We start from the raw sequence: 19,455 nt of genomic DNA on the forward strand, positions 1-19,455 counted from the left end.
TCTCGCAGTCTTCAGTCTGACGAGAGACGCCTGTCGAAATGGCGATTCTCCCATTCCTGTATCGGCTGCAATGGCACTTTCCCATGCTCCTTGATCCACATGTCTTAGGTGTTCTCTCTGATGCAGCAAGAGGGTGCCGTCTAGCGGTCCTCAAACGGTCCGCAAACATTCATGGGAAGCTTACATTCCATTGACCCACGGCCTTGATCGACTACTTTCTTCAGTGGAATGGCACTTGAAAGCAGGATACGACCTGCGGCTTGTTGGGCCTGAGCGTCGGGATAGGTTTGGACCCCTTGGGCCGTCGTTACAACTTCTGGCTAAATACGGTTCGCCATGGGCGGAGAAAGATTCTAGAAACGGGCAAACCTATGAACCTATAAAGCCGAGGTCGGGGGATACCCGAAAGGCGTGTACAGATAGGGCCTCGGCATAGCGTAGGTAGTAGTGCAAGGTTGCATGCGCATTGGACGCTGCTGAGGTCTATCGGTTATTTCAGCTCAACTCCGAAGAACAGTTCTCATGCATCGCTGGCATCCTTATTTCCACGGTATGCGATAATAGCTGCACTGCGGGTGCAACCGATTTACAGCAACAATGATCTGATCGGTGTTACTAGTACGATGGTATTTTAAGCTTGTTGATGTCGGATTGGTACAGTTTACTGTACACATCTAAGCATGGATTGGTACGTTCTACTGTACACATTCGAGCATGGCCGCCGCCCATCGTCAAGCCTCCACCTTTGCGCACAACAGCATGCGGTAGTCGTGACCATGATATTGATGTGTGGGGGCGTTCGGGAGGTCATAACACCGCAGTCATCCGTCGCGAATGGCAACAATGCCAGCGCCACCAAGTTGGATGAAGATAGTTTAACATAAGGCCGACCGGCATCTAAAATCCCACTGTGTCGTCCAGCCTCGAGAGCGGCGAGGTGTTCCGTGCCACCGCCGCCAACAGCAACTGCACCAATCCTTCCCAACCGCCTCGGAGACCCACGGCCCGAGCGACAATCTAAAATCGCCACACGCTTCCCTTCCCTGCGCATGCATATCATTGCACAGCGACGCACCAGTCAAACGCTTTGGGCAGCTTTCCTTCCTGGAGATCTGGCTGGTTGGAGCGACCACAAGACATTTGAAAAAGATCTTGGCAATCACACAAGAAGAACCTTCCGCGGGGCGGGCGACAAAATTAGAGTTCTCACGTGGTGGGCCGTAAATCTGGTTCGTTAATTCTGAGATAAAGCCGGTGTTGATCTGAAACTCAAGTTTTCCGCGGACCATTGTCCGGGCCGCCGGTTACTGTTCATTTTCATCAGAAATACCGGGGGAAGGAGGTGCATTGAAAGACGATACAACAATGGCGAGCATTGGTGGATGAGACAGGAGTTGAACAGGAGCTTTGTGCGAAAACCGGGGATGCCCATTGTCCAATGGCCGACCGTGTGAGAATCGGAGCCAACTTGGGAAGATGCGGTTCGCACAGACGGGTTTTTTGATTAGGCGCCTTTAGTGCGAGTGGTCCGCGTCCCTCGAATGTGGTAAATGAACATGGCTTGCAAGTTTTCACCCAGTGGCCCCTCGCTCGCTCCGCAGCCCCCATTCATCAGGAAGGCGCTTTACCACGCTGGGAAAAAAGCCACCACCCCGCTTGCTCAGATATGCCTGCTGGGAAAGGAGGCCCCCGACCTAAGGTGGAAGTTAGTGCTGGTGCGGCGTCAAGGCAGGGGCCAACAAAAGCAACCGAGAGCGGCAAGCCCGCTGGCCAGTTTCCATACGCAACAAGAGCAGATTACCGTCGACTCCCACCCCATTCCAGAATTAAACGCTCAACGGGCGTCCGGCATTCTTCGCCGACATGCGCGCACGCTGGTGGACAGCCGCTCTCGCGCTCCAGCTTTCGGCCGCCGGCGGTCTAGCTCAGAACGACAACACCAACACCTTCTCTGCCGAGCTGGGGAGCCCAAGCCCTATTTCGGCCACTCCGTCTGAACCCGCTTCTCCCCCGCCGAATAGCAGCCCCGCGGAGAATGTTGATATTCGACCAACTCCGACGGGTGCCCTCGACGCCGACTTGGACGTTATTATCACCGTCACCAATACTGTTCGTGTGACTCGCACCGTTGAGCCTGACGAGAGCTCTGGGGTCTCGACAGCTACTCCCGATGTTCCCAGCAAAACCAGGACTAGAACTCGTACAGGGACTCGCACGGGGACTCGTACGGGGACTCGCACTGGCACCCGTAGTCGCACCGGAACCGAGAGCAGGACTCGTACCCGGACTCGCACGCGGGCTTCTACTACTACCAGCGTCGAGTCTGTCACTACCACGGCGGAGTCTGTTACTAGCACTGCAGAGCCCACCACGGATGTAACCACCACGTCGAGGGAAACAACGACGACGGGGGCTTCTGAGACTAGCACGGCAGAGCCCACCACGGAGGTGACCACTACCACGGGGAGGGAGACATCGACGACGGCGGAGTCTGAGACTTTGTCGACGTCAACGGCGGATGTGACGACGACTGAGAGGGAGACTACTACCACTGCTGCTACGTCGACTGAAGCAAGAGTTACTTCCGAGGTTGAGCAGACCACCACCGCGACGTCGGATGAGCCTCCGAAGACGATCGAGCAAACCATCGCGCCATCTGCAACAGCTTCTCCCGAACCGGCGTCTAGCTCGACCGAAGCGCCACAAGCCACTGACACTGTTCCACCGGTTCCTTCCGCCACAGATGCACCTGTGCCTCCTGCAACGTCGACCGCCGAACCGGAGACCAGCAACGTCCCGGAACCAGTTTCATCGGAGCCCGCGAGCACGGTTGCCGCACCCACGGTCGGGCCACCCCCATCCCCCGAACCCGTTTCTTCGGAACCCGCGAGCACGGTGGCTGCACCCACGGTCGGCCCTCCACCGCCTCCAACGCCTGTCCCCTCTGAGACTGCGGCACCTGCCCCTTCCAACATACCCACTCCCATTCCTGAAACAACCCCACCACCCGCCCCCAAGCCGACCGATCCTCAACCCTCCCCCAGCCAGCCCACAGAACAGCCCCCCAAAGACAGCACAACAGACATCACAACAACACCCTCCACCCCCACCGCCATCACCACCCCCCTCATCGTGATCCCCACACCCGTGGTCCAGAACCCCAATGCCCTCCCCTTCGTGATCCCTACCGCGCTCGCGCAAGCCGCTGGCGGTGCCTTCCCGGGCCAGGCTGGCGACAGTTCCGACCCACTCCCCGTTGATGGAACCGTCCCGCTTTGGTACAGCGAGTCGGCGACGAATGTTAGCGGTGCCGATAAGCTGAAGTGGGCTGGATCTGCTGTTGTTGGAGTTTGTGTGGGTGCCTTGCTGCTCGCGTTTTGAGTGCTTTGAGCATTCGATTTCGTTTTCGAAGGATAGATGGACATTTTCACACCGGCGTATGCCTCGATAGATTTTCTTCTCATATGACAGATTCCACTAGTTTTACACGTAGCGTAATCTAGAGAAACTTTCCCCGCTACGTAGAGTCTACTTCGTAGACCCTCTCTTCTGTAACAAGCTGGACTTCGCATACACAATCATATACCGTATCCCTGAATTCATATCCCAGAAAATGAGCAACTGATAGAAATCGACTCCCGTGTCACGTGTGCAGTTTATCTCCCGATCTGTCATCTGTCCGAAATCCCCGTCCGAATCTGTCTGACGCTCACCTTTTGACGCACAGTTCGGAAAGGAAGCTCAGCTCAGTTCCCCACCAACAACGATCGCATATCACGACCCTCGGGCCGAATATACACCGTCTTCGCCGCAATGGTCCTCTGGGTAGACAAACACCGCCCCACAACCCTCGACAAGCTCGACTACCACGAGGGGCTTCGGGCTCAATTAACCCATCTCGTACGAATTTCTACCACTCCCGCTGAAGCTTGCTTCTTCAAAGGTTAACACTAATGCCTCATTTGTAGGCCTCGTCGGGCGATTTCCCGCATTTGCTAGTCTATGGCCCCTCGGGCGCAGGGAAGAAGACGCGGATTGTGGCGCTTTTGAGGGAGATTTATGGGGCTGGGGTTGAGAAGGTATAACGCGAGGAGTTTTTGGAGGTCCGACGCTGGGGGAGATGGAAGCGACTGCATAGCCGGAGGAAAAGCTCACAGGATAATTTTTGGAATGTGGACAGTTGAAAATCGACCTCCGGCAATTCCAAACCTCAGGCGGCAAGAAACTGGAGATCAATGTCGTGAATAGCAACTATCATATGGAGATGACGCCCGGGTACGTCTGCGTGGGAAAACAGCGGTTGACAATGGGATATTCCGTGCGCATCGGGGGACTGAGACCGTTGCCTATTCGTGGGTGTGTTGTAGGGACGTGGGGAACTACGACCGGATCATCGTCACGGACTTGATCAAAGAGATCGCCCAAACGCAGCAGATTGACAGTAACGCCAAACGGCCATTTAAAGGTACCGTTTCCATCACCTGCGTCCTCTCCTCTCAACCTCTTACTCAATCCGGCCCCCAAAAACAGTGGTAATCCTCAACGAAGCCGATGGTCTAAGCCGCGACGCCCAGAGCGCGCTGCGCAGAACGATGGAGAAATATATGACGAATCTCCGCATTATCTTGGTCTGCGAGTCGACGTCGAAGATCATCTCGCCTATTCGGAGTCGGTGTTTGTTGGTTCGGGTGGCTGCGCCGGAGGTTGATGATGTGCGTACTTTTCAGCATTTGGCTTAGAGGGTGGCGGTTGAAATGGTGGAACGGGATTTCTGACCTCCTTGAAACTCCCGCGCAGATAACGAGAGTAATAACCAAAGTCTGCAAAAAAGAAGGCCTCTCAATACCCCCAACCTTCGCAACACGCCTAGCCGAATCCGCGAACGGGAACTTGCGGAAAGCGATCTTGATGCTTGAGGCCGCGCGGATACAACAGTGAGTTTGGGAGAGTAGCGCGTGCTCGCATCATGGTGGTAGTATGTACTGATTTACGATGTATGTGGTGATGGGAAGGTACCCCTTTGAAGAGAACCAGCAGATTTTCTCGACGGACTGGGAACGTGTGATTAAGGAGGTTGCGATGGAGATATTGAATGAGCAGAGTCCTGCAAAGTATGTGTTCCGCATCAGTCTCCCACACACCTTCCCGCCCTCAACCGTTACATGCCGATGATTTAGACTCCTGAAAGTCCGACAAATGTTCTACGAGCTCCTCTCGCACTGCATCCCCGCGGACCTGATCATCAAGCAGCTCGCGTTTGAGCTGATGCGGAATGTGGATGGGGAGCTGAAGAAGGTTGTTGTTTTGACTGCTGCTCAGTTTGTACGTATCTTCCCATCTGTCTCGAGGGTGTTCTTGGGGGGAAGGGGGGTGGATTTAGGGAGTGGGGATTGATTCCATTTGTCTTTTTTTTTTGTAGGAACATCGGTTACGACTTGGGAATAAGTCGATTTTCCATTTAGAGGCGTTTGTGGCAAGGTTTATGGCGGTCTATAAGTCGTATTTGATGGAGATTGGGGCTGCATGAGGTGGGGGTTTCGGTTACGTTTGGAATTTGGATTGGGGACATGGCTGGCTTCCTGCTTTTCTGCGCTCGATTGCTGGGATTATGGATCCGGTTGTGGCCCTCTAGACCACCGTGTGAACTCGTTTCCCCGCTCTGATCCCTCCCTCCCTCCCTCTTGGGTAGTCAGGTAGCAGATAGAAGAGGGTCAGTTCGATTGTGTGAGTGTGTTCGTAGTGGCATTACGGCATTCATCATCGCTTTGGATTTCACGTTATGAAGTTAAAGAAGAAACGCCCGTTGAAGGGCTCAGATCCAAACGGACGACGCAGGATCTCTTATGAGTGAAGACATATATAGAATTGCACTGTATGAAACAACTGAGAGCCGCAACACGCTGCTTGCAACCTTTGCATACATGGACTTGGAGTATCTATCCACCACCTTCCATACGGTCGCGGAGCACCGGCGCGAACAGACTCGAGCATATGCTCCTGACTGAACTCAGGAGCGGTCGGAAAATGGAACCAATACGCCTTAAGCAAGGTGTTCGCCGCCATTTGGATTAGGCTTTCCATATGCTTGACTTGCAGAAACTCAGCCATCGCAATGATGACGATCGAGGTGTGCTCGTTGAGCAGCAAGGCTTCTGGTTGCTGGGTATACCAGGACAGTACCCTTCTTCCGAACACCCTGACGTGAAAGTCAGGGAGTAAGGGATGGTGGACGGGTATGCTCGTCGGGAAGGTGAACTGGGTATATAAGCAGGCCACATGCCTCTGAGGATGCTGCATTCACTTGCATGCGCGAGCAGTGAATCGCAGCCTGCATATCCAGTCGTGCGTTGCAGTGGATGGCCCGCAAAATGGGGTGCGGAGTATTGGTAGTATGCTGCGCTGGCCGTATGTCCATTAACCACGACGGCAATGATTCTAGCTGAATTCGCGCTCACTTCCTGACTTTCACGGCCGTTGGTCCGTATGCATGTGCTTTGCAGTTTCAATATGCCTGGTAGTGGGAACGGGGCGGGGCGGCCGGCGGTTCGGATCTGAACGCGTCCATAACGCGTAAAACCCCAGAGTCCGGACGAAAGTGTCCGAATCTGAATGTTCGATAGCCGTTCTCTTTCCCGCGTAGGGGCTTTCGGGCTTACGAGAGAGTGATATGCTCCGAGGTGGAACCTGAAGGAGTGCCTAGATTCAAGCTCATGTATGCTTCCCGCCTCAACCTGCGGATCATATGATTTCCAGGTCTCGTATTTCGTTTTTGGAGAGATTGTAATGAACAAACATTCCGCCCAATCACTTGTCGATCCCCAACGGCAATCAGAAACGGAAGCTACATGTTACAATTCCATTACAGCTTAACAAGTTGATATCGATTATCGACGGGTCGAGGCTACACTGTGGATTTCTAGTCTGCTTCTTGAAGTTCTATCCACCTCCGTCCCTTTTCACCCGCCCAGATGAGATAGTCGTGACAGGTACGTCTATGATCGCGCGTAATGAAGGCACCCTGTCGCTCCTCACCCGCCTCATTTAGGGTCGCGCAAAAGCATTCCCTCATGATCTGCAATCTGGCAAGGCTTCGACATTTCCTCCGGAAATTTTTTCAGGATCTCGCTCTCCACATCCGTCGGCTGCCCCGCCATAGCATTCTGGAACACAGTGTGCAGCACACTCGTTTCCAAGCCCCAAATATGGAGCATCAATGGATTCACCCCATCAGGTACGTCAGGGAACCGGATCAGGAGTCGTTCCTCGTTCACTGGGATTTGCAGGATGGCGAGGATAGCATTGTGCGCATACAATACGATCGTCTTGATCTCTTCGAAAACCGCATACTCGCCAAACACTTGTTTCTGCAAGGTCGGCGACATGTGTGCGTGCGCCCACGTTTTGACAGGCAGCACGCGGATGTGGCGGACATCGCACCATTTATACTTTTTGGTCCTTGTTAAATGCGAGATCGCAAACCCGTCCTTGCCGAGTCTCAGCTTTCTTTGCCAGCGCAAGAGAAGCAGTTTGAATAGAACCGCCACGGCTGTGTACCATATAACGGAGACGCACGCGCCAGTCAGGACTTCGGAGACGAATGGGTTATCGTTCCATGTCCACACATTCTCCACGTGCCAGCCCAACGTTGCAGAGGCGTCGGGAACAACCAGACGCGGGATACGGTCCACGTCGGTTATGGGAACCGGTTTTGCATCCGGTAGTGGCGGGTTGGGGAAGTACCATGGGAACGTTTCGATAAGCGGGGGAAAGGGCTGGGTCCAGGCCTTATACATGAGGGAGATTTCGTTGAGGTTGAAGACCGTCAGCATGAGTCCGAAGCCGAGTCCGAAGTATAGACCACCTTTTAAATGCGTTTTCCAGGCGAAGCGATCGTTTTTGGTTCCCATGGGGAAGGTGAAGAGGGAGGTGTAGTCGGCGGGAGTATCGATGCGTGTTGGGTGCGCCGGGGACGGCGCTACTAGCAGCGTCGTCTCGGTGTTCTCGGTGCGTGCGTCGATGGTGTCGTTCATTTCGATGCGTGTTCTGCGGATTGTGAACTGAGAAGCCGAGGGTGCAAGGTTGCAACTTTAGTGTATGAATTTTGAAGGGTTGGCTCGAAATACGAAGGGAAAACTGGGGTGGTTCCAATAGGTGTCTTGCATGGCGTCGGAAGGCGTCGGCCTTGGGGCTGACATTGCTTACGTACGCATTGGAGCCCGGAAGCGCACCAAGGTCATTCTCCAAGCGGGTCAGGATGTCCCGATCCCCATGCGCAAAAAACTCCGAGGATGACAACTTCGCCATCAGGCTTCCCACAAAACTGTTGTGGAACTCGTTGCTTTAATTCTCGTTCACACACACCACTCGTTTTATAGACATTCGATCGGACGGTCTGCACACACACACACCAGCTTTCTCTCTGCAGAGAGGAAAAGGGGGGGGTACGGTAACTATAAAAGGAAGCTGTGGCTGAAACAGGTTGATACAGGTTTTTTACAACACTCCCTCTCAGACTGCAGATCGAATTCAGTCGCAGTCACAGTCGCAGTCGCCGTCGCCATGCATCGTTCGAGACAGCTTGGAATAGGGGCAGGCTCGCGATTCACTCTTCACGTCACGATCGCTTCGAGACCAGCTTGGAATAGGGGCAGGCTCGCGATTCACTCTTCACGTCACGATCGCTTGAGGTGCAGCCTGGATTTTGGGCACTCGCGGTACGCTCTCTCGACTTCCCAATCGCTTGAGGTGCAGCCTGGATTTTGGGCACTCGCGGTACGCTATCAACTTCCGTCATCGCTTCGCCGTCGTAGTCGTGGATGCCTCGGTAAAAACCTCTCCCAGGTGTAAAAACCTCCGTGAGGAAAAAAAAATAGATCCTGGGAGTAGGAAAAGAGCGCATCGTCGTATCAGGCAACATCGGCTTTTCAGCGTACTCGTCGTTATCAAGCAACAGTCATCACCGCCGCAGCAATTCGAACGACTCGAAATCCGACCGAGAAAAGTAGAAGAATCCTCAACGGCGCCAACTGTGATGCTGGCGCCAACGGTGATGCCGGTGCCAACGTCAATCCCGCTCGCACAACCCCTTTTTTTTCCCGAACGAGCCGCGCATCCTTCAGTGGCGCGCGCCGGACGCAATGTACCCATTTTGCGGTTTTTTCCCCATTGGCATTGGCGACATTCACGCCGAGGCCTCCGATCTACACGATACGACGACGAACGCGGCTCAATCATCGACAAATAAGCAACCTCCGAATGAAGTCCATTGTGCTTTGGACGAGGAACGTAGTCCTCTAGAGTCTATGGACGAGGAGGAGGTTGCTTACTATCCCACCTCAACTACCCACCGCACTAAGCACCTCCTCCTCACGCCGCATTCGCCGCATTCGCCGCTCAAACCGCATCGGTTTATTTATCAGCATCGCCTTCCACGGCGCAATCAACGACTACGCAAAGGTTTTACGGGTTTCCCTGGACATTAAGTCCTAAATGCGCTGCTCTGCGCGCTGCGGAGTAGCGTTCCCGAATAGACAGCTCATCTTCATCGACCATCCCTCCCTCCCACCGTAGCGTTCAGTCATAGCACTCGATAGCTCAAAAGAGATAAGGGAAAGGGAGCTATACGCACCGCAATCTGTTATTTATGCTGTCACTCGAGAAGGAAAATAGAGAAGCTTAGTAAGACCATAGACTCGTCCATAGACTCTAGAGGACTACGTTCCTCGTCCAGAGCACAAAGTTCGCCTGCGGCAGCCCAGGGCTCCAAAGGCGCGCGCGAGAGTGCGTGGCCCCTCTCTAAGTTATTACAAGGCTGGCCTCGGCGGCGTTGCCGCCTCTAATATAAGCGACGGAAGGCAGGTCCAGAACAAAGGCTCTAAGTGAAGGCTCCAAGTCCGGCCTTACACCCATCACGCCCGGCCTTACAGCTTCACGCCCGGCCTTACACTGCATACATGTACAGCCTTCACGCTCGGCCTTACAGGAAGACTGTGACCTGTACTGTACAGTAGACGCGCGGCCTAAGGTTCCTTCCTTCCCAACCCCATTCTTTCCCAACGCAATTGCGAGCAGATCTGTACTCGCCGACCACCACCAGGTAACAACCGCAATTCCTCACCGTTCTCAGCTTCATTACCACAGCACTGATGCAAGTTCTTTGACAAACAGCTACCCACAGCTTTCACGGCAATCACCTGCAACACATGTACACACACCAGTTATCTCGGCTGCGGGCAATCTGACCTCAACGCATCCACTGTGGTTGAATCAGGTTGTTCTGCTAGAGTGGTTCTCAACCGACATCATCTCTAGCAGGCATCATGTCATCACACCAGGCGCTCCAGGGGCACCTGTGGTGTGGCTTCTTTACCGGAGTTACCACACCACGGCGGAAGAGGAGGAAGGTTACTCCGGTTACCCCGCGGTTGCCCATACGTCTGCCAACCGCTGTGCAGACACCATTGCAACCCCCGCGATTCGAGTTCCCACCTTCTGTCCATCGCCACTTGCCCCAAGCAATTGCAGACATGATTAGGGAGAGTTCCGGCGAGAGTTCCGGCGATGAAGACGGGCAGCAGCACCAGCAGCGAGGGCTTTCACCCGTGGACAGGGGTCTGCAGCGTCCGTTGAGCCTCCCCGCTCCCAATCCTTTCCTTTTTCCCAGCACACCGGGCGGATCCCTGGTGTATGAACCACCACCACCACCGCCACCACCACCAGTTCAACGACCCCGCCCGCAGACACATGCCAGCACCAAGGTTTCGCTTCACCGAATTCATAATCAAAATCAAAATCAAGTTCAGAGGGAGCGCCTGACAACATTCATCGGCAATGTTCACGTCCTTGCGCGCCACACCACCTTCTTTCTCAAGTACTACCTTGGTGAGTTTTTGAGGTACACTGCAGTGTATATTTCCCATAAAACAATGTCCTGACTACTACAATGTCCTGACTACTACGTCTGCCCACCACAGCTGATCATCCTCTACACGATTTCCCGGACATCACCGACAAGCACATCAGTGTGATATTTGAGCTGCTAAATAACCCAGGCTACAATGGCAATCCAGTCATCGCGCAAGAGTTACGTCCACGGGTTCAAGACTACTGTGATGTTCACGGATTCGCCCCCATCCGCATGCGGAATTGCCAACAGACCGCAGCGTACACGGCTACGTGCATCCTCACAAACCTCAAAGTCAACGTACAAGAGCATTTCATGCAAATGTTTCTGCGCTATGTCAAAGAAAGGATTGGTTTGGAGCAAGTCATACTGCATCTCCGGAGAGCGCAGCGGCGACACTATTATCGGCGTGTGCGTCAATTTACAAAGTATGCGACGTTTGAAGAGTTTACAACCAAAGAGGAGTTTGCGCGCCTCACACGACTTGAGTGGACCGTCCTCAATGAGTTATGGGCTCTGTTTCCTCCCCAGGATGAGCCGCTTGCGTACAGCCTTGCGGTGGACGCAATGCCATATTTAGGTGAGCTATGTCCCGTACATTTACCTCCCCCTCCCCCCCCCCCCTCCCCCCTGCGGCTTCCTCTTTTGTCTAATCATGGTCAGCACCTGCCCTCGTCACAGGTGCCTATTGTGAGCTCTCACGCCTCTATGAGTGCCGTGGAATGCGGCTGTTTTCGGCCATCCCGCCGCGCAAATCTCGAATCCAGTCATCTGTTCGGATCGACATAAAGATCCTAGCCACTCATATCCTGGGCTTGACCCACCGTCGCATGAGGAAATTCACCGATGAACGCAAGCGGGAGCTGTGGGGGCAGTTTCTCAATGTGAATGTAAGTCTCTATCCTTCTGCGCTTATTTCAATCACCTCACTGAATGACCGATTGCAGGACAAGATCTTCAAGCATCGAAAGAAGCTTGGTCTCAAGTTCGATGGGTCAATCAGCACAAACGGGTATTCCGTTACCATCCACTTCAAGAAGCCAGGGCTCAAGTATGGCCATCAGGCGCGGAAGCGCAGCCAGGCCCAAATGCGGGAAGAAGTCAACCAGCTGTATTTTGAGCACCACATTGCCGAACTAAGGGACGCTTCAAACATCATCAGCATTGATCCGGGCAAGCGTGACCTCTTGTTCTGTTGAGACATCAAGAAGGAGCGACCATTTCAGTACGTTTCAGTGGATTACTACTTTTGACATTCCGTTGCACCGTCCTCACAATGCACCACCCCATATCAGATACACATCCAATCAACGGGCGGTCGAGACAAAGTCTCGGTACTTTCAAAGAGACATGACAGAGCAAAAGATCAATGCGGGCATCGCTGAGATGGAATCACATATTCCGTCGCACAAGAGCATGAACATCGAGGCGTTCTCAGCGTTCATTGTGGATTACGAACATGCAGGTATGATGTTCTACTTCAACTTCAACTTTCAACTTTGGTAATACATGGGCTGACATCCATATCCCAGATCCCGCCCTGGATGAGTTTTACCAGGATGAGATTCACGTGGCTCGCAGATTCAAGGCGTTCTCACTGCGGCAAAAGTCTGAGAGCAAGCTCATCAAGAACATGCGACGCCTGTATGGAAAGCATTTTGTGGTCATCTTGGGTGGTTGGAGCGACGCTGGAAAGACCATGCGCTTCCAGGAGTCGTCAAAGACCAAAGGGGGAGTGACTATCATTGGTACTATGTATTATAATATGCTAACTCATCATGGAAATCAGACTCCGCACACTCTTCGCAAGAAACAACATTCCATGTTACTTGCTAGATGAGTATCGAACGTCCTCCGTGTGCCCGGACTGCCACGGGCGTGTGAAGAAACACATCTGACGGCGGCCGTCATCTCGGCCGTGGCAAGCTAGAAAGGGAAGAATGGAATACGTCCATGGATTGGTGGGTTGCCCCAACCCCGAATGTATCAACCAAGACTGGACGCCATTTGAGATTCCTGGAAGACGACCACTACGGATGAAAGTGCACAATCGGGACATCCTAAGCACCAAGAATTTCCTCTCGATTGTGCGTTCGGTGGTGTTTGGCAATGGCCGCAGGCCAGACGCAATGACCAGACGCAATCTCCCGTAACCGGTAGTCTAGAATTTTCACCGCATTCCATTTTCCGTGGTGGTTATCTGCCATCCACATCATTGTACCTCTGCCTGAGGCGTCGCCGATGATGGCAACTTGTATTCCTGGAGCCTGGAGCGCTTCCGTTTGAAACGTACTTTAGCCCTCATCGCTGTTCTCAAGGCTTCTGGACCCTCCAAAAGCAGCCTTATGTGGAGTCATCTCTCGATGTAAGTTTCACCATCGCTGGATATTTTGCCACAACATCGGCGTTCATACGGACACTCGGCAATCCTTCGACGTCAGTGTATCACGACCTCATCAAGCCGAGTCCTATCCCGATCGGCTACATTGATCTCCTCCTCCTATCTTCGGCGTCGCACCCGAAAACATCGAAGAAGATACCTCGAGTAGAGAATACTCCAGAGTACAATCACAGCTGCAGGTCAAGGGAAAAGGATGGAAAGGCCCCGACGTATATGGAAGCTAGTTGAAAATGTCCAAGACGTCACTGTCTACTCCGTTGCTGGTCAACTGAAGAGCTTGGGTAGACCTTACAATAGGAGCACCTAGAATATGTTAAAGCCACCAACACCTACAAAGTCCGGCGACCATCACAGGCACGACGGAGAAGATAGATCCCATGATTCGAAAAGAGTATCTGGGGGAACAATCCAAATCCCTTCATGGGCCTAGGAGCGTTTACATTGTACCCCGTGTTCAATGGGCAGGATGGCCACAGGTACTTGGGTATAACGACGACGGACCACCGATGTACCTCTGCCTGAGGCGTCGCCGATGATGGCAACTTGTAACGACGACGGAACACAAGGTCGTGCAGTCTTCCGCTGCCGCTGCTCAAGGACGTGTAGATTGGATACATTGCCAAGGGCCCAACTGGTGGGAGCTACGCTAGACTGCCTACAGCTATATACATACGCGGCATCCAAGGGGCCTTCTCCATAACGATAGGTTTGCGGAATCCTTCGACCACCTGTCCTGTTCCATCCCCAACAGTGCAGGACCGTTCAGAAATCATTGAAGAAATCTGACTGAACGAGCGTCGCGGAGCCTTCATGCCCAACAAGAGTGGTGTGAACAATGTTAAAACACGCCTGGGTGACTCACTGCTGTTCCCGCCCCCTGCTCTTTTCCCCAGGTGGACTTTCGTTTTTTTCTCACCCCCGTCCCACGATTCCCACTTTCCCATCCACCCCATACTCCTCAATAACGGCCATGGCTGCCGCTGACCAAGATAACGGCTGGCGGTTCGCCCAGTGCTTCGGCGATAAAGGCGATGTCGAAGACGTCACAGAAGGTAAATCACCCCGCTGATCATCACGGAAAGCGGCCCGCGTGTTTCAATATACTTATTACTCAACTTCCTTCCTTCCCCCATCTAGCCGATATCATATCCGCGGTCGAGTTTGATTCCACTGGCGACTTTCTTGCGACCGGTGATAAGGGCGGAAGGATAGTCTTGTTCGAGCGGAGTGAGGGGGTGCGTTTCGTTCAATTTGGGAAGCGGCGACCCTAGATTCTGCTTAGAGGGGGCGAGCCTTATTTGCTATGAGGAAGCATGAGCAATGCGTGGGGTGGCCGCGAGGGAAGCAAGCGAATGCGACTGTCTGTAGCAAGCGGATCAAGGTGCAGGGACGCTTGAGGCTGGCGAGCCGTAGGCGAGGCATTGGTTCGCGAGCGGACTAGCGAGCGAAGCAAGCAATAGATGTGAGCGGCAGGGAACGGTCGTGGTGTAAACGCGGCGGAGCTGCCGTTCCTCTTCAACTGCGAGCGGCCGCGAACGGTCGCATTTAGTCGTGAGCGATGTTTTATCTCTGCGGTCTCATCGAAATCATTGGCTGACGTCCACCCATCGCGAATTACCCTCACAGAAGAAGGGATGCGAATACAAATTCTATACAGAGTTTCAGTCTCACGAGCCCGAGTTCGACTACCTGAAAAGTCTGGAGATCGAGGAAAAGATCAACAAGATTCGGTGGTGCAGACGCCAGAACGCTGGGCATTTCCTCCTCTCAACCAACGGTATGAATCACCAATTCGCAGATGCCTCAAGCTTTTGTGTGATCGAGTCCTAATTGCTCCGAATAGACAAGACGATCAAGCTATGGAAAATCTTCGAGAAACCACTAAAGGTCGTTTCCGAGACAAACCTCCTGGTAGACGCGACCCCCGCGCTCGGAGGAAACCTGACGAGGTCATCTCTCAAAATGCCCCGCCTGATTCATCACGATACCATGATCGCTGCCGTCCCGAGAAAGATATACCAAAACGCGCACGCATACCACATCAACTCGATTTCGGTCAATTCGGATGGGGAGACCTTCCTGTCGGCTGACGATTTGAGGATCAATCTGTGGAATCTGAATGTGTCGGATCAGAGCTTTAGTACGCGTTGGAGTGCAGCTTAGCTCTCGAGGCGCGTCGCCGGCATGCTTATCTTCTACGAATTATAGATGTGGTGGACATCAAGCCTGTGAATATGGAGGAGTTGACGGAAGTCATAACGGCCGCAGAGTTCCACCCGTCGCAATGCAATCTGTTCGTTTACAGCAGTAGCAAGGGGACGATCAAACTCAACGACATGAGGCAGGCCGCCCTTTGCGATAAACATTCCAAGTGTGAGTTTGTGTGTGACAGCTATCGCAAACTAGCGACCGCTCGGGCTAACCGGTTTGGCCGTTGATCGGACAGTGTTTGAGGAGGAGGAAGATCCGGCAAACAAATCCTTCTTCTCAGAAATCATATCCTCGACATCAGACCTCAAATTCAGCAGAGACGGGCGATATATCCTGTCGAGGGATTACCTGACGCTGAAGATCTGGGATCTGAATATGGAGAACAAACCCGTGAAGACGATCAACATCCATGACCAGTTGAAGAGCAAACTGTGCGATCTCTATGAGAACGATTGCATCTTTGACAAGTTTGAGTGCACGTTCAGTGGTGACGGAAAGTGAGTACACGACTGTGTTTGAACTGCAGAATCGCGTAGGGCCACTTAGCGCGAGGTGTTAACCCCTTTTCCCTCCCCTCACCCAGATCCGTCCTAACAGGCTCCTACAACAACTACTTTCACGTGTACGACCTCCAATCCGAATCTGACACGGTCCTTCAAGCCGACAAATCCGCCTTCAAAGCCAAACGCGTCGGCTCCTCCAAGAACAAGTCACCCACCACGGGCACCGGAGCCAACAAAAGCACGCCACGAAATGAGAGCATCAATTTCGCGGACCCGGCGGATTTCTCAAAGAAGATATTGCATGCGTCGTGGCATCCGATGGAGAATACGGTGGCGTTGGCGGCTACGAATAACTTGTTTTTGTTTCAGCAGTCGTAAAAGGGATGGAGCCGCGTTTTTGACGCGATTTTTTTTCTCGGCGGAATGATCTTTTCTTTCTTCTTGGCGGCAATATCGCGGGAGGTGAGGCGGAAGATTGGCGAGTTCGAGGAGAGGCGGGTCCGGGGACTTGTGCATACTATGGAGGTGGTTTTGAGCTGCTGACTCCTGGGACGGTCTGCTTCATCGTTTTACATAAAATACCACCGTCTCCACGCAATGTTGCCAAATGAGTTTGAGATGGTGCTATCGGAGGGAGGATCCGACAGCAATGGAAAAGAAATCCGCACTACGCGAACATGCATGAGAGTTGAATGATGTGATTGGTATAAGTAGTCCGCATTACACATGCACTTGTGATGTTCGATGACAAAGAATCTCCCCAGCGCTCCCCCAAAATAGTCCGAAACTCATCCCCATCCCCACCCAGTACCATCTAAACATACTGATAGTTCTGGTACCCATACTGGATCTTATTCCTATTGATCCTCCAAGCCTCATTCAGAAGACTTCCAGCAGCCTGCTCCCTCTGCGCAATCTTCCTAAACAAGATCGCCGAAAAAGCCAACCCCACCAGCTCAATCACCCCAATCACCACGCCCGCACCGCCAATCGCCCCCAACGACCCCTCCAACGACCCTTTAACAGCCTCACTGCACGACCGGGTGTACGCAAACAGCTCCTCGCAGTTCCCGGGGACAGCCATATCGGTGACATCGCGCAACCCACAGCACGAGAACGTCATCTCGACACTGACCAGCGCCGAATGCGCGCCGGTGGAATTGGTCGCGTAGGCGGTGGTCCACGCGCCCTCGATCCCGGAATCGATCTCGTTGCGTTTCGTGTACGCCGCGATCCCGACGGAGATTTCGAGGATGACGAGGAGGATCAGGAGGGCGAAGTAGGTTTTGAGCAGCATGCCCTTTTCGTTGGCGGCGCCGAAGCAGCCGAGGAAGGAGACGATCGTGACGATTACCCCGATGGCGATGCCGGCGGAGGCCACCGTGCGGCCGAGGTTGAGGAGGTCGCCCGCGACGGGACCCGAGGAGGTGAGGAGGTACGAGCCGGCGCCGATCAGGATTAGCCCGGCCAGCTACGGGGAGATGGGTTGAGATTAGCGGATGCAGTTGAATGTATGTGCGTTTTCTTTTTTGTGCTCTTTTTCCCCGACCAGTGAACAGCAAAAAAAGTGCAGTTGAAACATACCAACGACAGGAAATTGATAAACAGCAAGAGATTCTTAATGAACATAAACCCGCCCGCGGCCCAGAAGCTCTCCTTGTTGAAGGAGAACGTCGAGATGTTGGACATGAATGGCATTGTGGAGGTTTTTGTCGACTGAGTTGTAGTAGGCCTCGTCGGCCGGTTTGGTAAATGGCTTTTGCGCTGAGGATGGAGGTCTAGCGGCGTTTGCTCTGGAACTGCTGATTTCCTTCACCAAAGGATTGATGTCGCTAAGTGGTGTCGTCGGTCGTGCTTCCCGCTTCACAATCTATCAAATCGTGCTGTCGTCTGTTTACTCAAGTCGGCGGTGTAACAAGTTTGTGATGGAAAAGAAGCTTGCTTGGCGGGGGCGCATGCGAAGCATTCTCCGCGCCAGCTTCTATATTTGCAATTTGGATTGCAGGATTAGGTTAAGCTTCATTGAAGAGGCGAAATTCTGATTGGGGCTGTTATAGCTGTCAGGACGCATCAAGCTTGCAAAAGGCGGCGCATATGAGCTTCCACCCAAGGACGGACGGAGGTTGATAGTTTCGGCACCCCTTTCTTGCCGTACGACTATCATGTACGGTCCAATTTATAGAATCTCGATATCCGTATGTCACGGCCGCCACCGGAAAGAACAGCGAAAGTCGGAGCCGCCAATGACAGCAGGAACGATTGATTGTCATCACGTCAGAGTTTGCACGCGTCCGTCTGTGACAAGGCCAGTTGTGACGTGGGTCTGAACGCGTCCCCCTTGCGGTTTTGTGCGCTGCCCAAATGGCAGATGGCAGACAAGCTCCACAGAGCACAGCTGCGAGAGGAACATCGCTGCTGTTGAAAACGGCCTGGAGCGGCCTGGTTCATTGGAGAAAGAGGACGTCGGAATCTGCATATGCCGCTTTGCAGTATCGGCCGTCGGACATGTAAGCTCAGGAAAGTGTTCAGATGAAGCTGGACCATTGCGTCCGGATGCATCGCCTGAACGTGGTAGAAACGACATACCGGATGACGTTGATCGTAATGGCCGCATGCATGGCCAATATGCGCCGCTCCGTCTCTATAGCGATTGCGGGGTATACTGTAGAGTCTGAGGAACTTGGAACATAGGTGTGGAATATGTATCGTACGGAAGGGAGATTGCAATTTAGGATGGAACGCCAATTCTCAAGGGATTTCTGGGCAGGGGGGGATTCGCCTCGTGAGGGAGGAAGGGATAGGCGATGCTTCGTAATGGACAAAGCTTCCTGTTTACCAAGCAGCAGCGACAAGAGGCCTGCCGCATGCGAAAGGCGCATGGGACTGCGTGTCAGGGGGATAAGGAGACCCGATGGGGGATTTTCCTACATATACAGGATGGCCGTTTTGTGTAGTCCACCCTGCTGTGCGCTGAACGGTGGGTGATGAACCCCTTGCCGAAATGGCAAATGAGTCGATCGAGTCTGGATTGACACCGTGTTTTCCCTTCATGGGAGTGCCTCTGGGACCCCTTTTCCCGTCCCCTCTTTTTTACCCGTCAACTTTCCCCTATCAAACAACCGACATCGTGAGAACAGACACAGCAGAATACTCACAAACCCCCTTCTCCAAGACGGCTTTAAGTATTCGCCGGTAAGCTTGCCGTCTGTGTTGTCTACTTTCCCGCTTTCCCGCATCGTTTCCAGTCCCACGACTGTGCTTCGGCTCTCAGAACCATTCAGACCCGCCATCGTGGTCATTTTCCCACGCTCCTTAAACTGTACTTTGGCGCATTCCAACTGAACTCTCTCTGCTCTCCACCAATCGAATAGCCATATCAACACCGCTCTCTCGTCCCGCCAAAACCTCTGACACCAACAAAAGGCGCTGACTTACTC

The 19,455-nt window shown here is 53.3% G+C and overlaps 7 protein-coding genes across 7 annotated transcripts; 4 read left to right on the forward strand and 3 right to left on the reverse strand.

The window, feature by feature from the left end:
* Positions 1–1,863: 1,863 nt before the first annotated feature.
* On the forward strand, positions 1,864–3,381 carry EV422DRAFT_565733 (uncharacterized protein; the record flags this gene model as incomplete). The annotated part of the gene is made up of 1 exon (XM_053072360.1): positions 1,864–3,381. One exon carries the CDS (start codon positions 1,864–1,866, stop codon positions 3,379–3,381), a length of 1,518 nt encoding a protein of 505 aa, XP_052927057.1.
* A 257-nt stretch (positions 3,382–3,638) lies between these two features.
* EV422DRAFT_381915 (P-loop containing nucleoside triphosphate hydrolase protein) lies at positions 3,639–5,684 on the forward strand. The gene is made up of 9 exons (XM_053066786.1): positions 3,639–3,900; positions 3,969–4,079; positions 4,181–4,275; positions 4,368–4,465; positions 4,531–4,712; positions 4,798–4,934; positions 5,013–5,111; positions 5,178–5,322; positions 5,420–5,684. The coding sequence occupies exons 1-9, from the start codon at positions 3,814–3,816 to the stop codon at positions 5,525–5,527; spliced, it is 1,062 nt and encodes a 353-aa protein (XP_052927058.1). The 5' UTR covers positions 3,639–3,813; the 3' UTR covers positions 5,528–5,684.
* Positions 5,685–6,800: 1,116 nt separating this feature from the next.
* Positions 6,801–8,238, reverse strand: EV422DRAFT_522485 (uncharacterized protein; the record flags this gene model as incomplete). The annotated part of the gene is made up of 1 exon (XM_053069825.1): positions 6,801–8,238. A coding segment is annotated over exon 1 (989 nt), but the record flags the coding sequence as incomplete, so codon positions are not given.
* A 2,081-nt stretch (positions 8,239–10,319) lies between these two features.
* Positions 10,320–12,739, forward strand: EV422DRAFT_565736 (uncharacterized protein; the record flags this gene model as incomplete). The annotated part of the gene is made up of 7 exons (XM_053072361.1): positions 10,320–10,881; positions 10,974–11,483; positions 11,585–11,793; positions 11,851–12,092; positions 12,199–12,368; positions 12,436–12,651; positions 12,693–12,739. 7 exons carry the CDS (start codon positions 10,320–10,322, stop codon positions 12,737–12,739), a joined length of 1,956 nt encoding a protein of 651 aa, XP_052927060.1.
* Positions 12,740–14,274: 1,535 nt separating this feature from the next.
* On the forward strand, positions 14,275–16,396 carry EV422DRAFT_494391 (protein phosphatase 2A regulatory subunit PR55; the record flags this gene model as incomplete). Its single annotated transcript, XM_053067742.1, has 7 exons — positions 14,275–14,356; positions 14,442–14,539; positions 14,931–15,081; positions 15,148–15,444; positions 15,513–15,677; positions 15,751–16,012; positions 16,099–16,396. 7 exons carry the CDS (start codon positions 14,275–14,277, stop codon positions 16,394–16,396), a joined length of 1,353 nt encoding a protein of 450 aa, XP_052927061.1.
* Positions 16,397–16,683: 287 nt separating this feature from the next.
* EV422DRAFT_382348 (Tetraspanin family-domain-containing protein) lies at positions 16,684–17,984 on the reverse strand. Its single transcript, XM_053066790.1, has 2 exons — positions 17,603–17,984; positions 16,684–17,489 (listed from the first exon to the last, which is right to left on the reverse strand). The coding sequence occupies exons 1-2, from the start codon at positions 17,714–17,716 to the stop codon at positions 16,833–16,835; spliced, it is 771 nt and encodes a 256-aa protein (XP_052927062.1). The 5' UTR covers positions 17,717–17,984; the 3' UTR covers positions 16,684–16,832.
* Positions 17,985–18,415: 431 nt separating this feature from the next.
* Positions 18,416–18,981, reverse strand: EV422DRAFT_382346 (uncharacterized protein). The gene has a single exon (XM_053066789.1). It carries the CDS (start codon positions 18,895–18,897, stop codon positions 18,544–18,546), a length of 354 nt encoding a protein of 117 aa, XP_052927063.1. The 5' UTR covers positions 18,898–18,981; the 3' UTR covers positions 18,416–18,543.
* Between the last annotated feature and the right edge of the window lie 474 nt (positions 18,982–19,455).

This window comes from Fimicolochytrium jonesii (assembly GCF_025526975.1).
Source record: "Fimicolochytrium jonesii strain JEL569 chromosome Unknown EV422scaffold_6, whole genome shotgun sequence".
Taxonomy (NCBI): domain Eukaryota; kingdom Fungi; phylum Chytridiomycota; class Chytridiomycetes; order Spizellomycetales; family Powellomycetaceae; genus Fimicolochytrium; species Fimicolochytrium jonesii.

Coding starts and splice junctions, on each gene's coding strand:
- EV422DRAFT_382346 (XM_053066789.1), bottom strand. CDS start 18,897: ATGCGCCTTTCGCATGCGGCAGGCCTCTTGTCGCTGCTGCTTGGTAAA.
- EV422DRAFT_381915 (XM_053066786.1), top strand. CDS start 3,814: ATGGTCCTCTGGGTAGACAAACACCGCCCCACAACCCTCGACAAGCTC. Junction 4,713..4,797: donor CTGCGCCGGAGGTTGATGAT/GTGCGTACTTTT, acceptor ACTCCCGCGCAG/ATAACGAGAGTAATAACCAA. Junction 5,323..5,419: donor TTTTGACTGCTGCTCAGTTT/GTACGTATCTTC, acceptor TTTTTTTTGTAG/GAACATCGGTTACGACTTGG.
- EV422DRAFT_382348 (XM_053066790.1), bottom strand. CDS start 17,716: ATGCCATTCATGTCCAACATCTCGACGTTCTCCTTCAACAAGGAGAGC. Junction 17,490..17,602: donor TTATCAATTTCCTGTCGTTG/GTATGTTTCAAC, acceptor ATCTCCCCGTAG/CTGGCCGGGCTAATCCTGAT.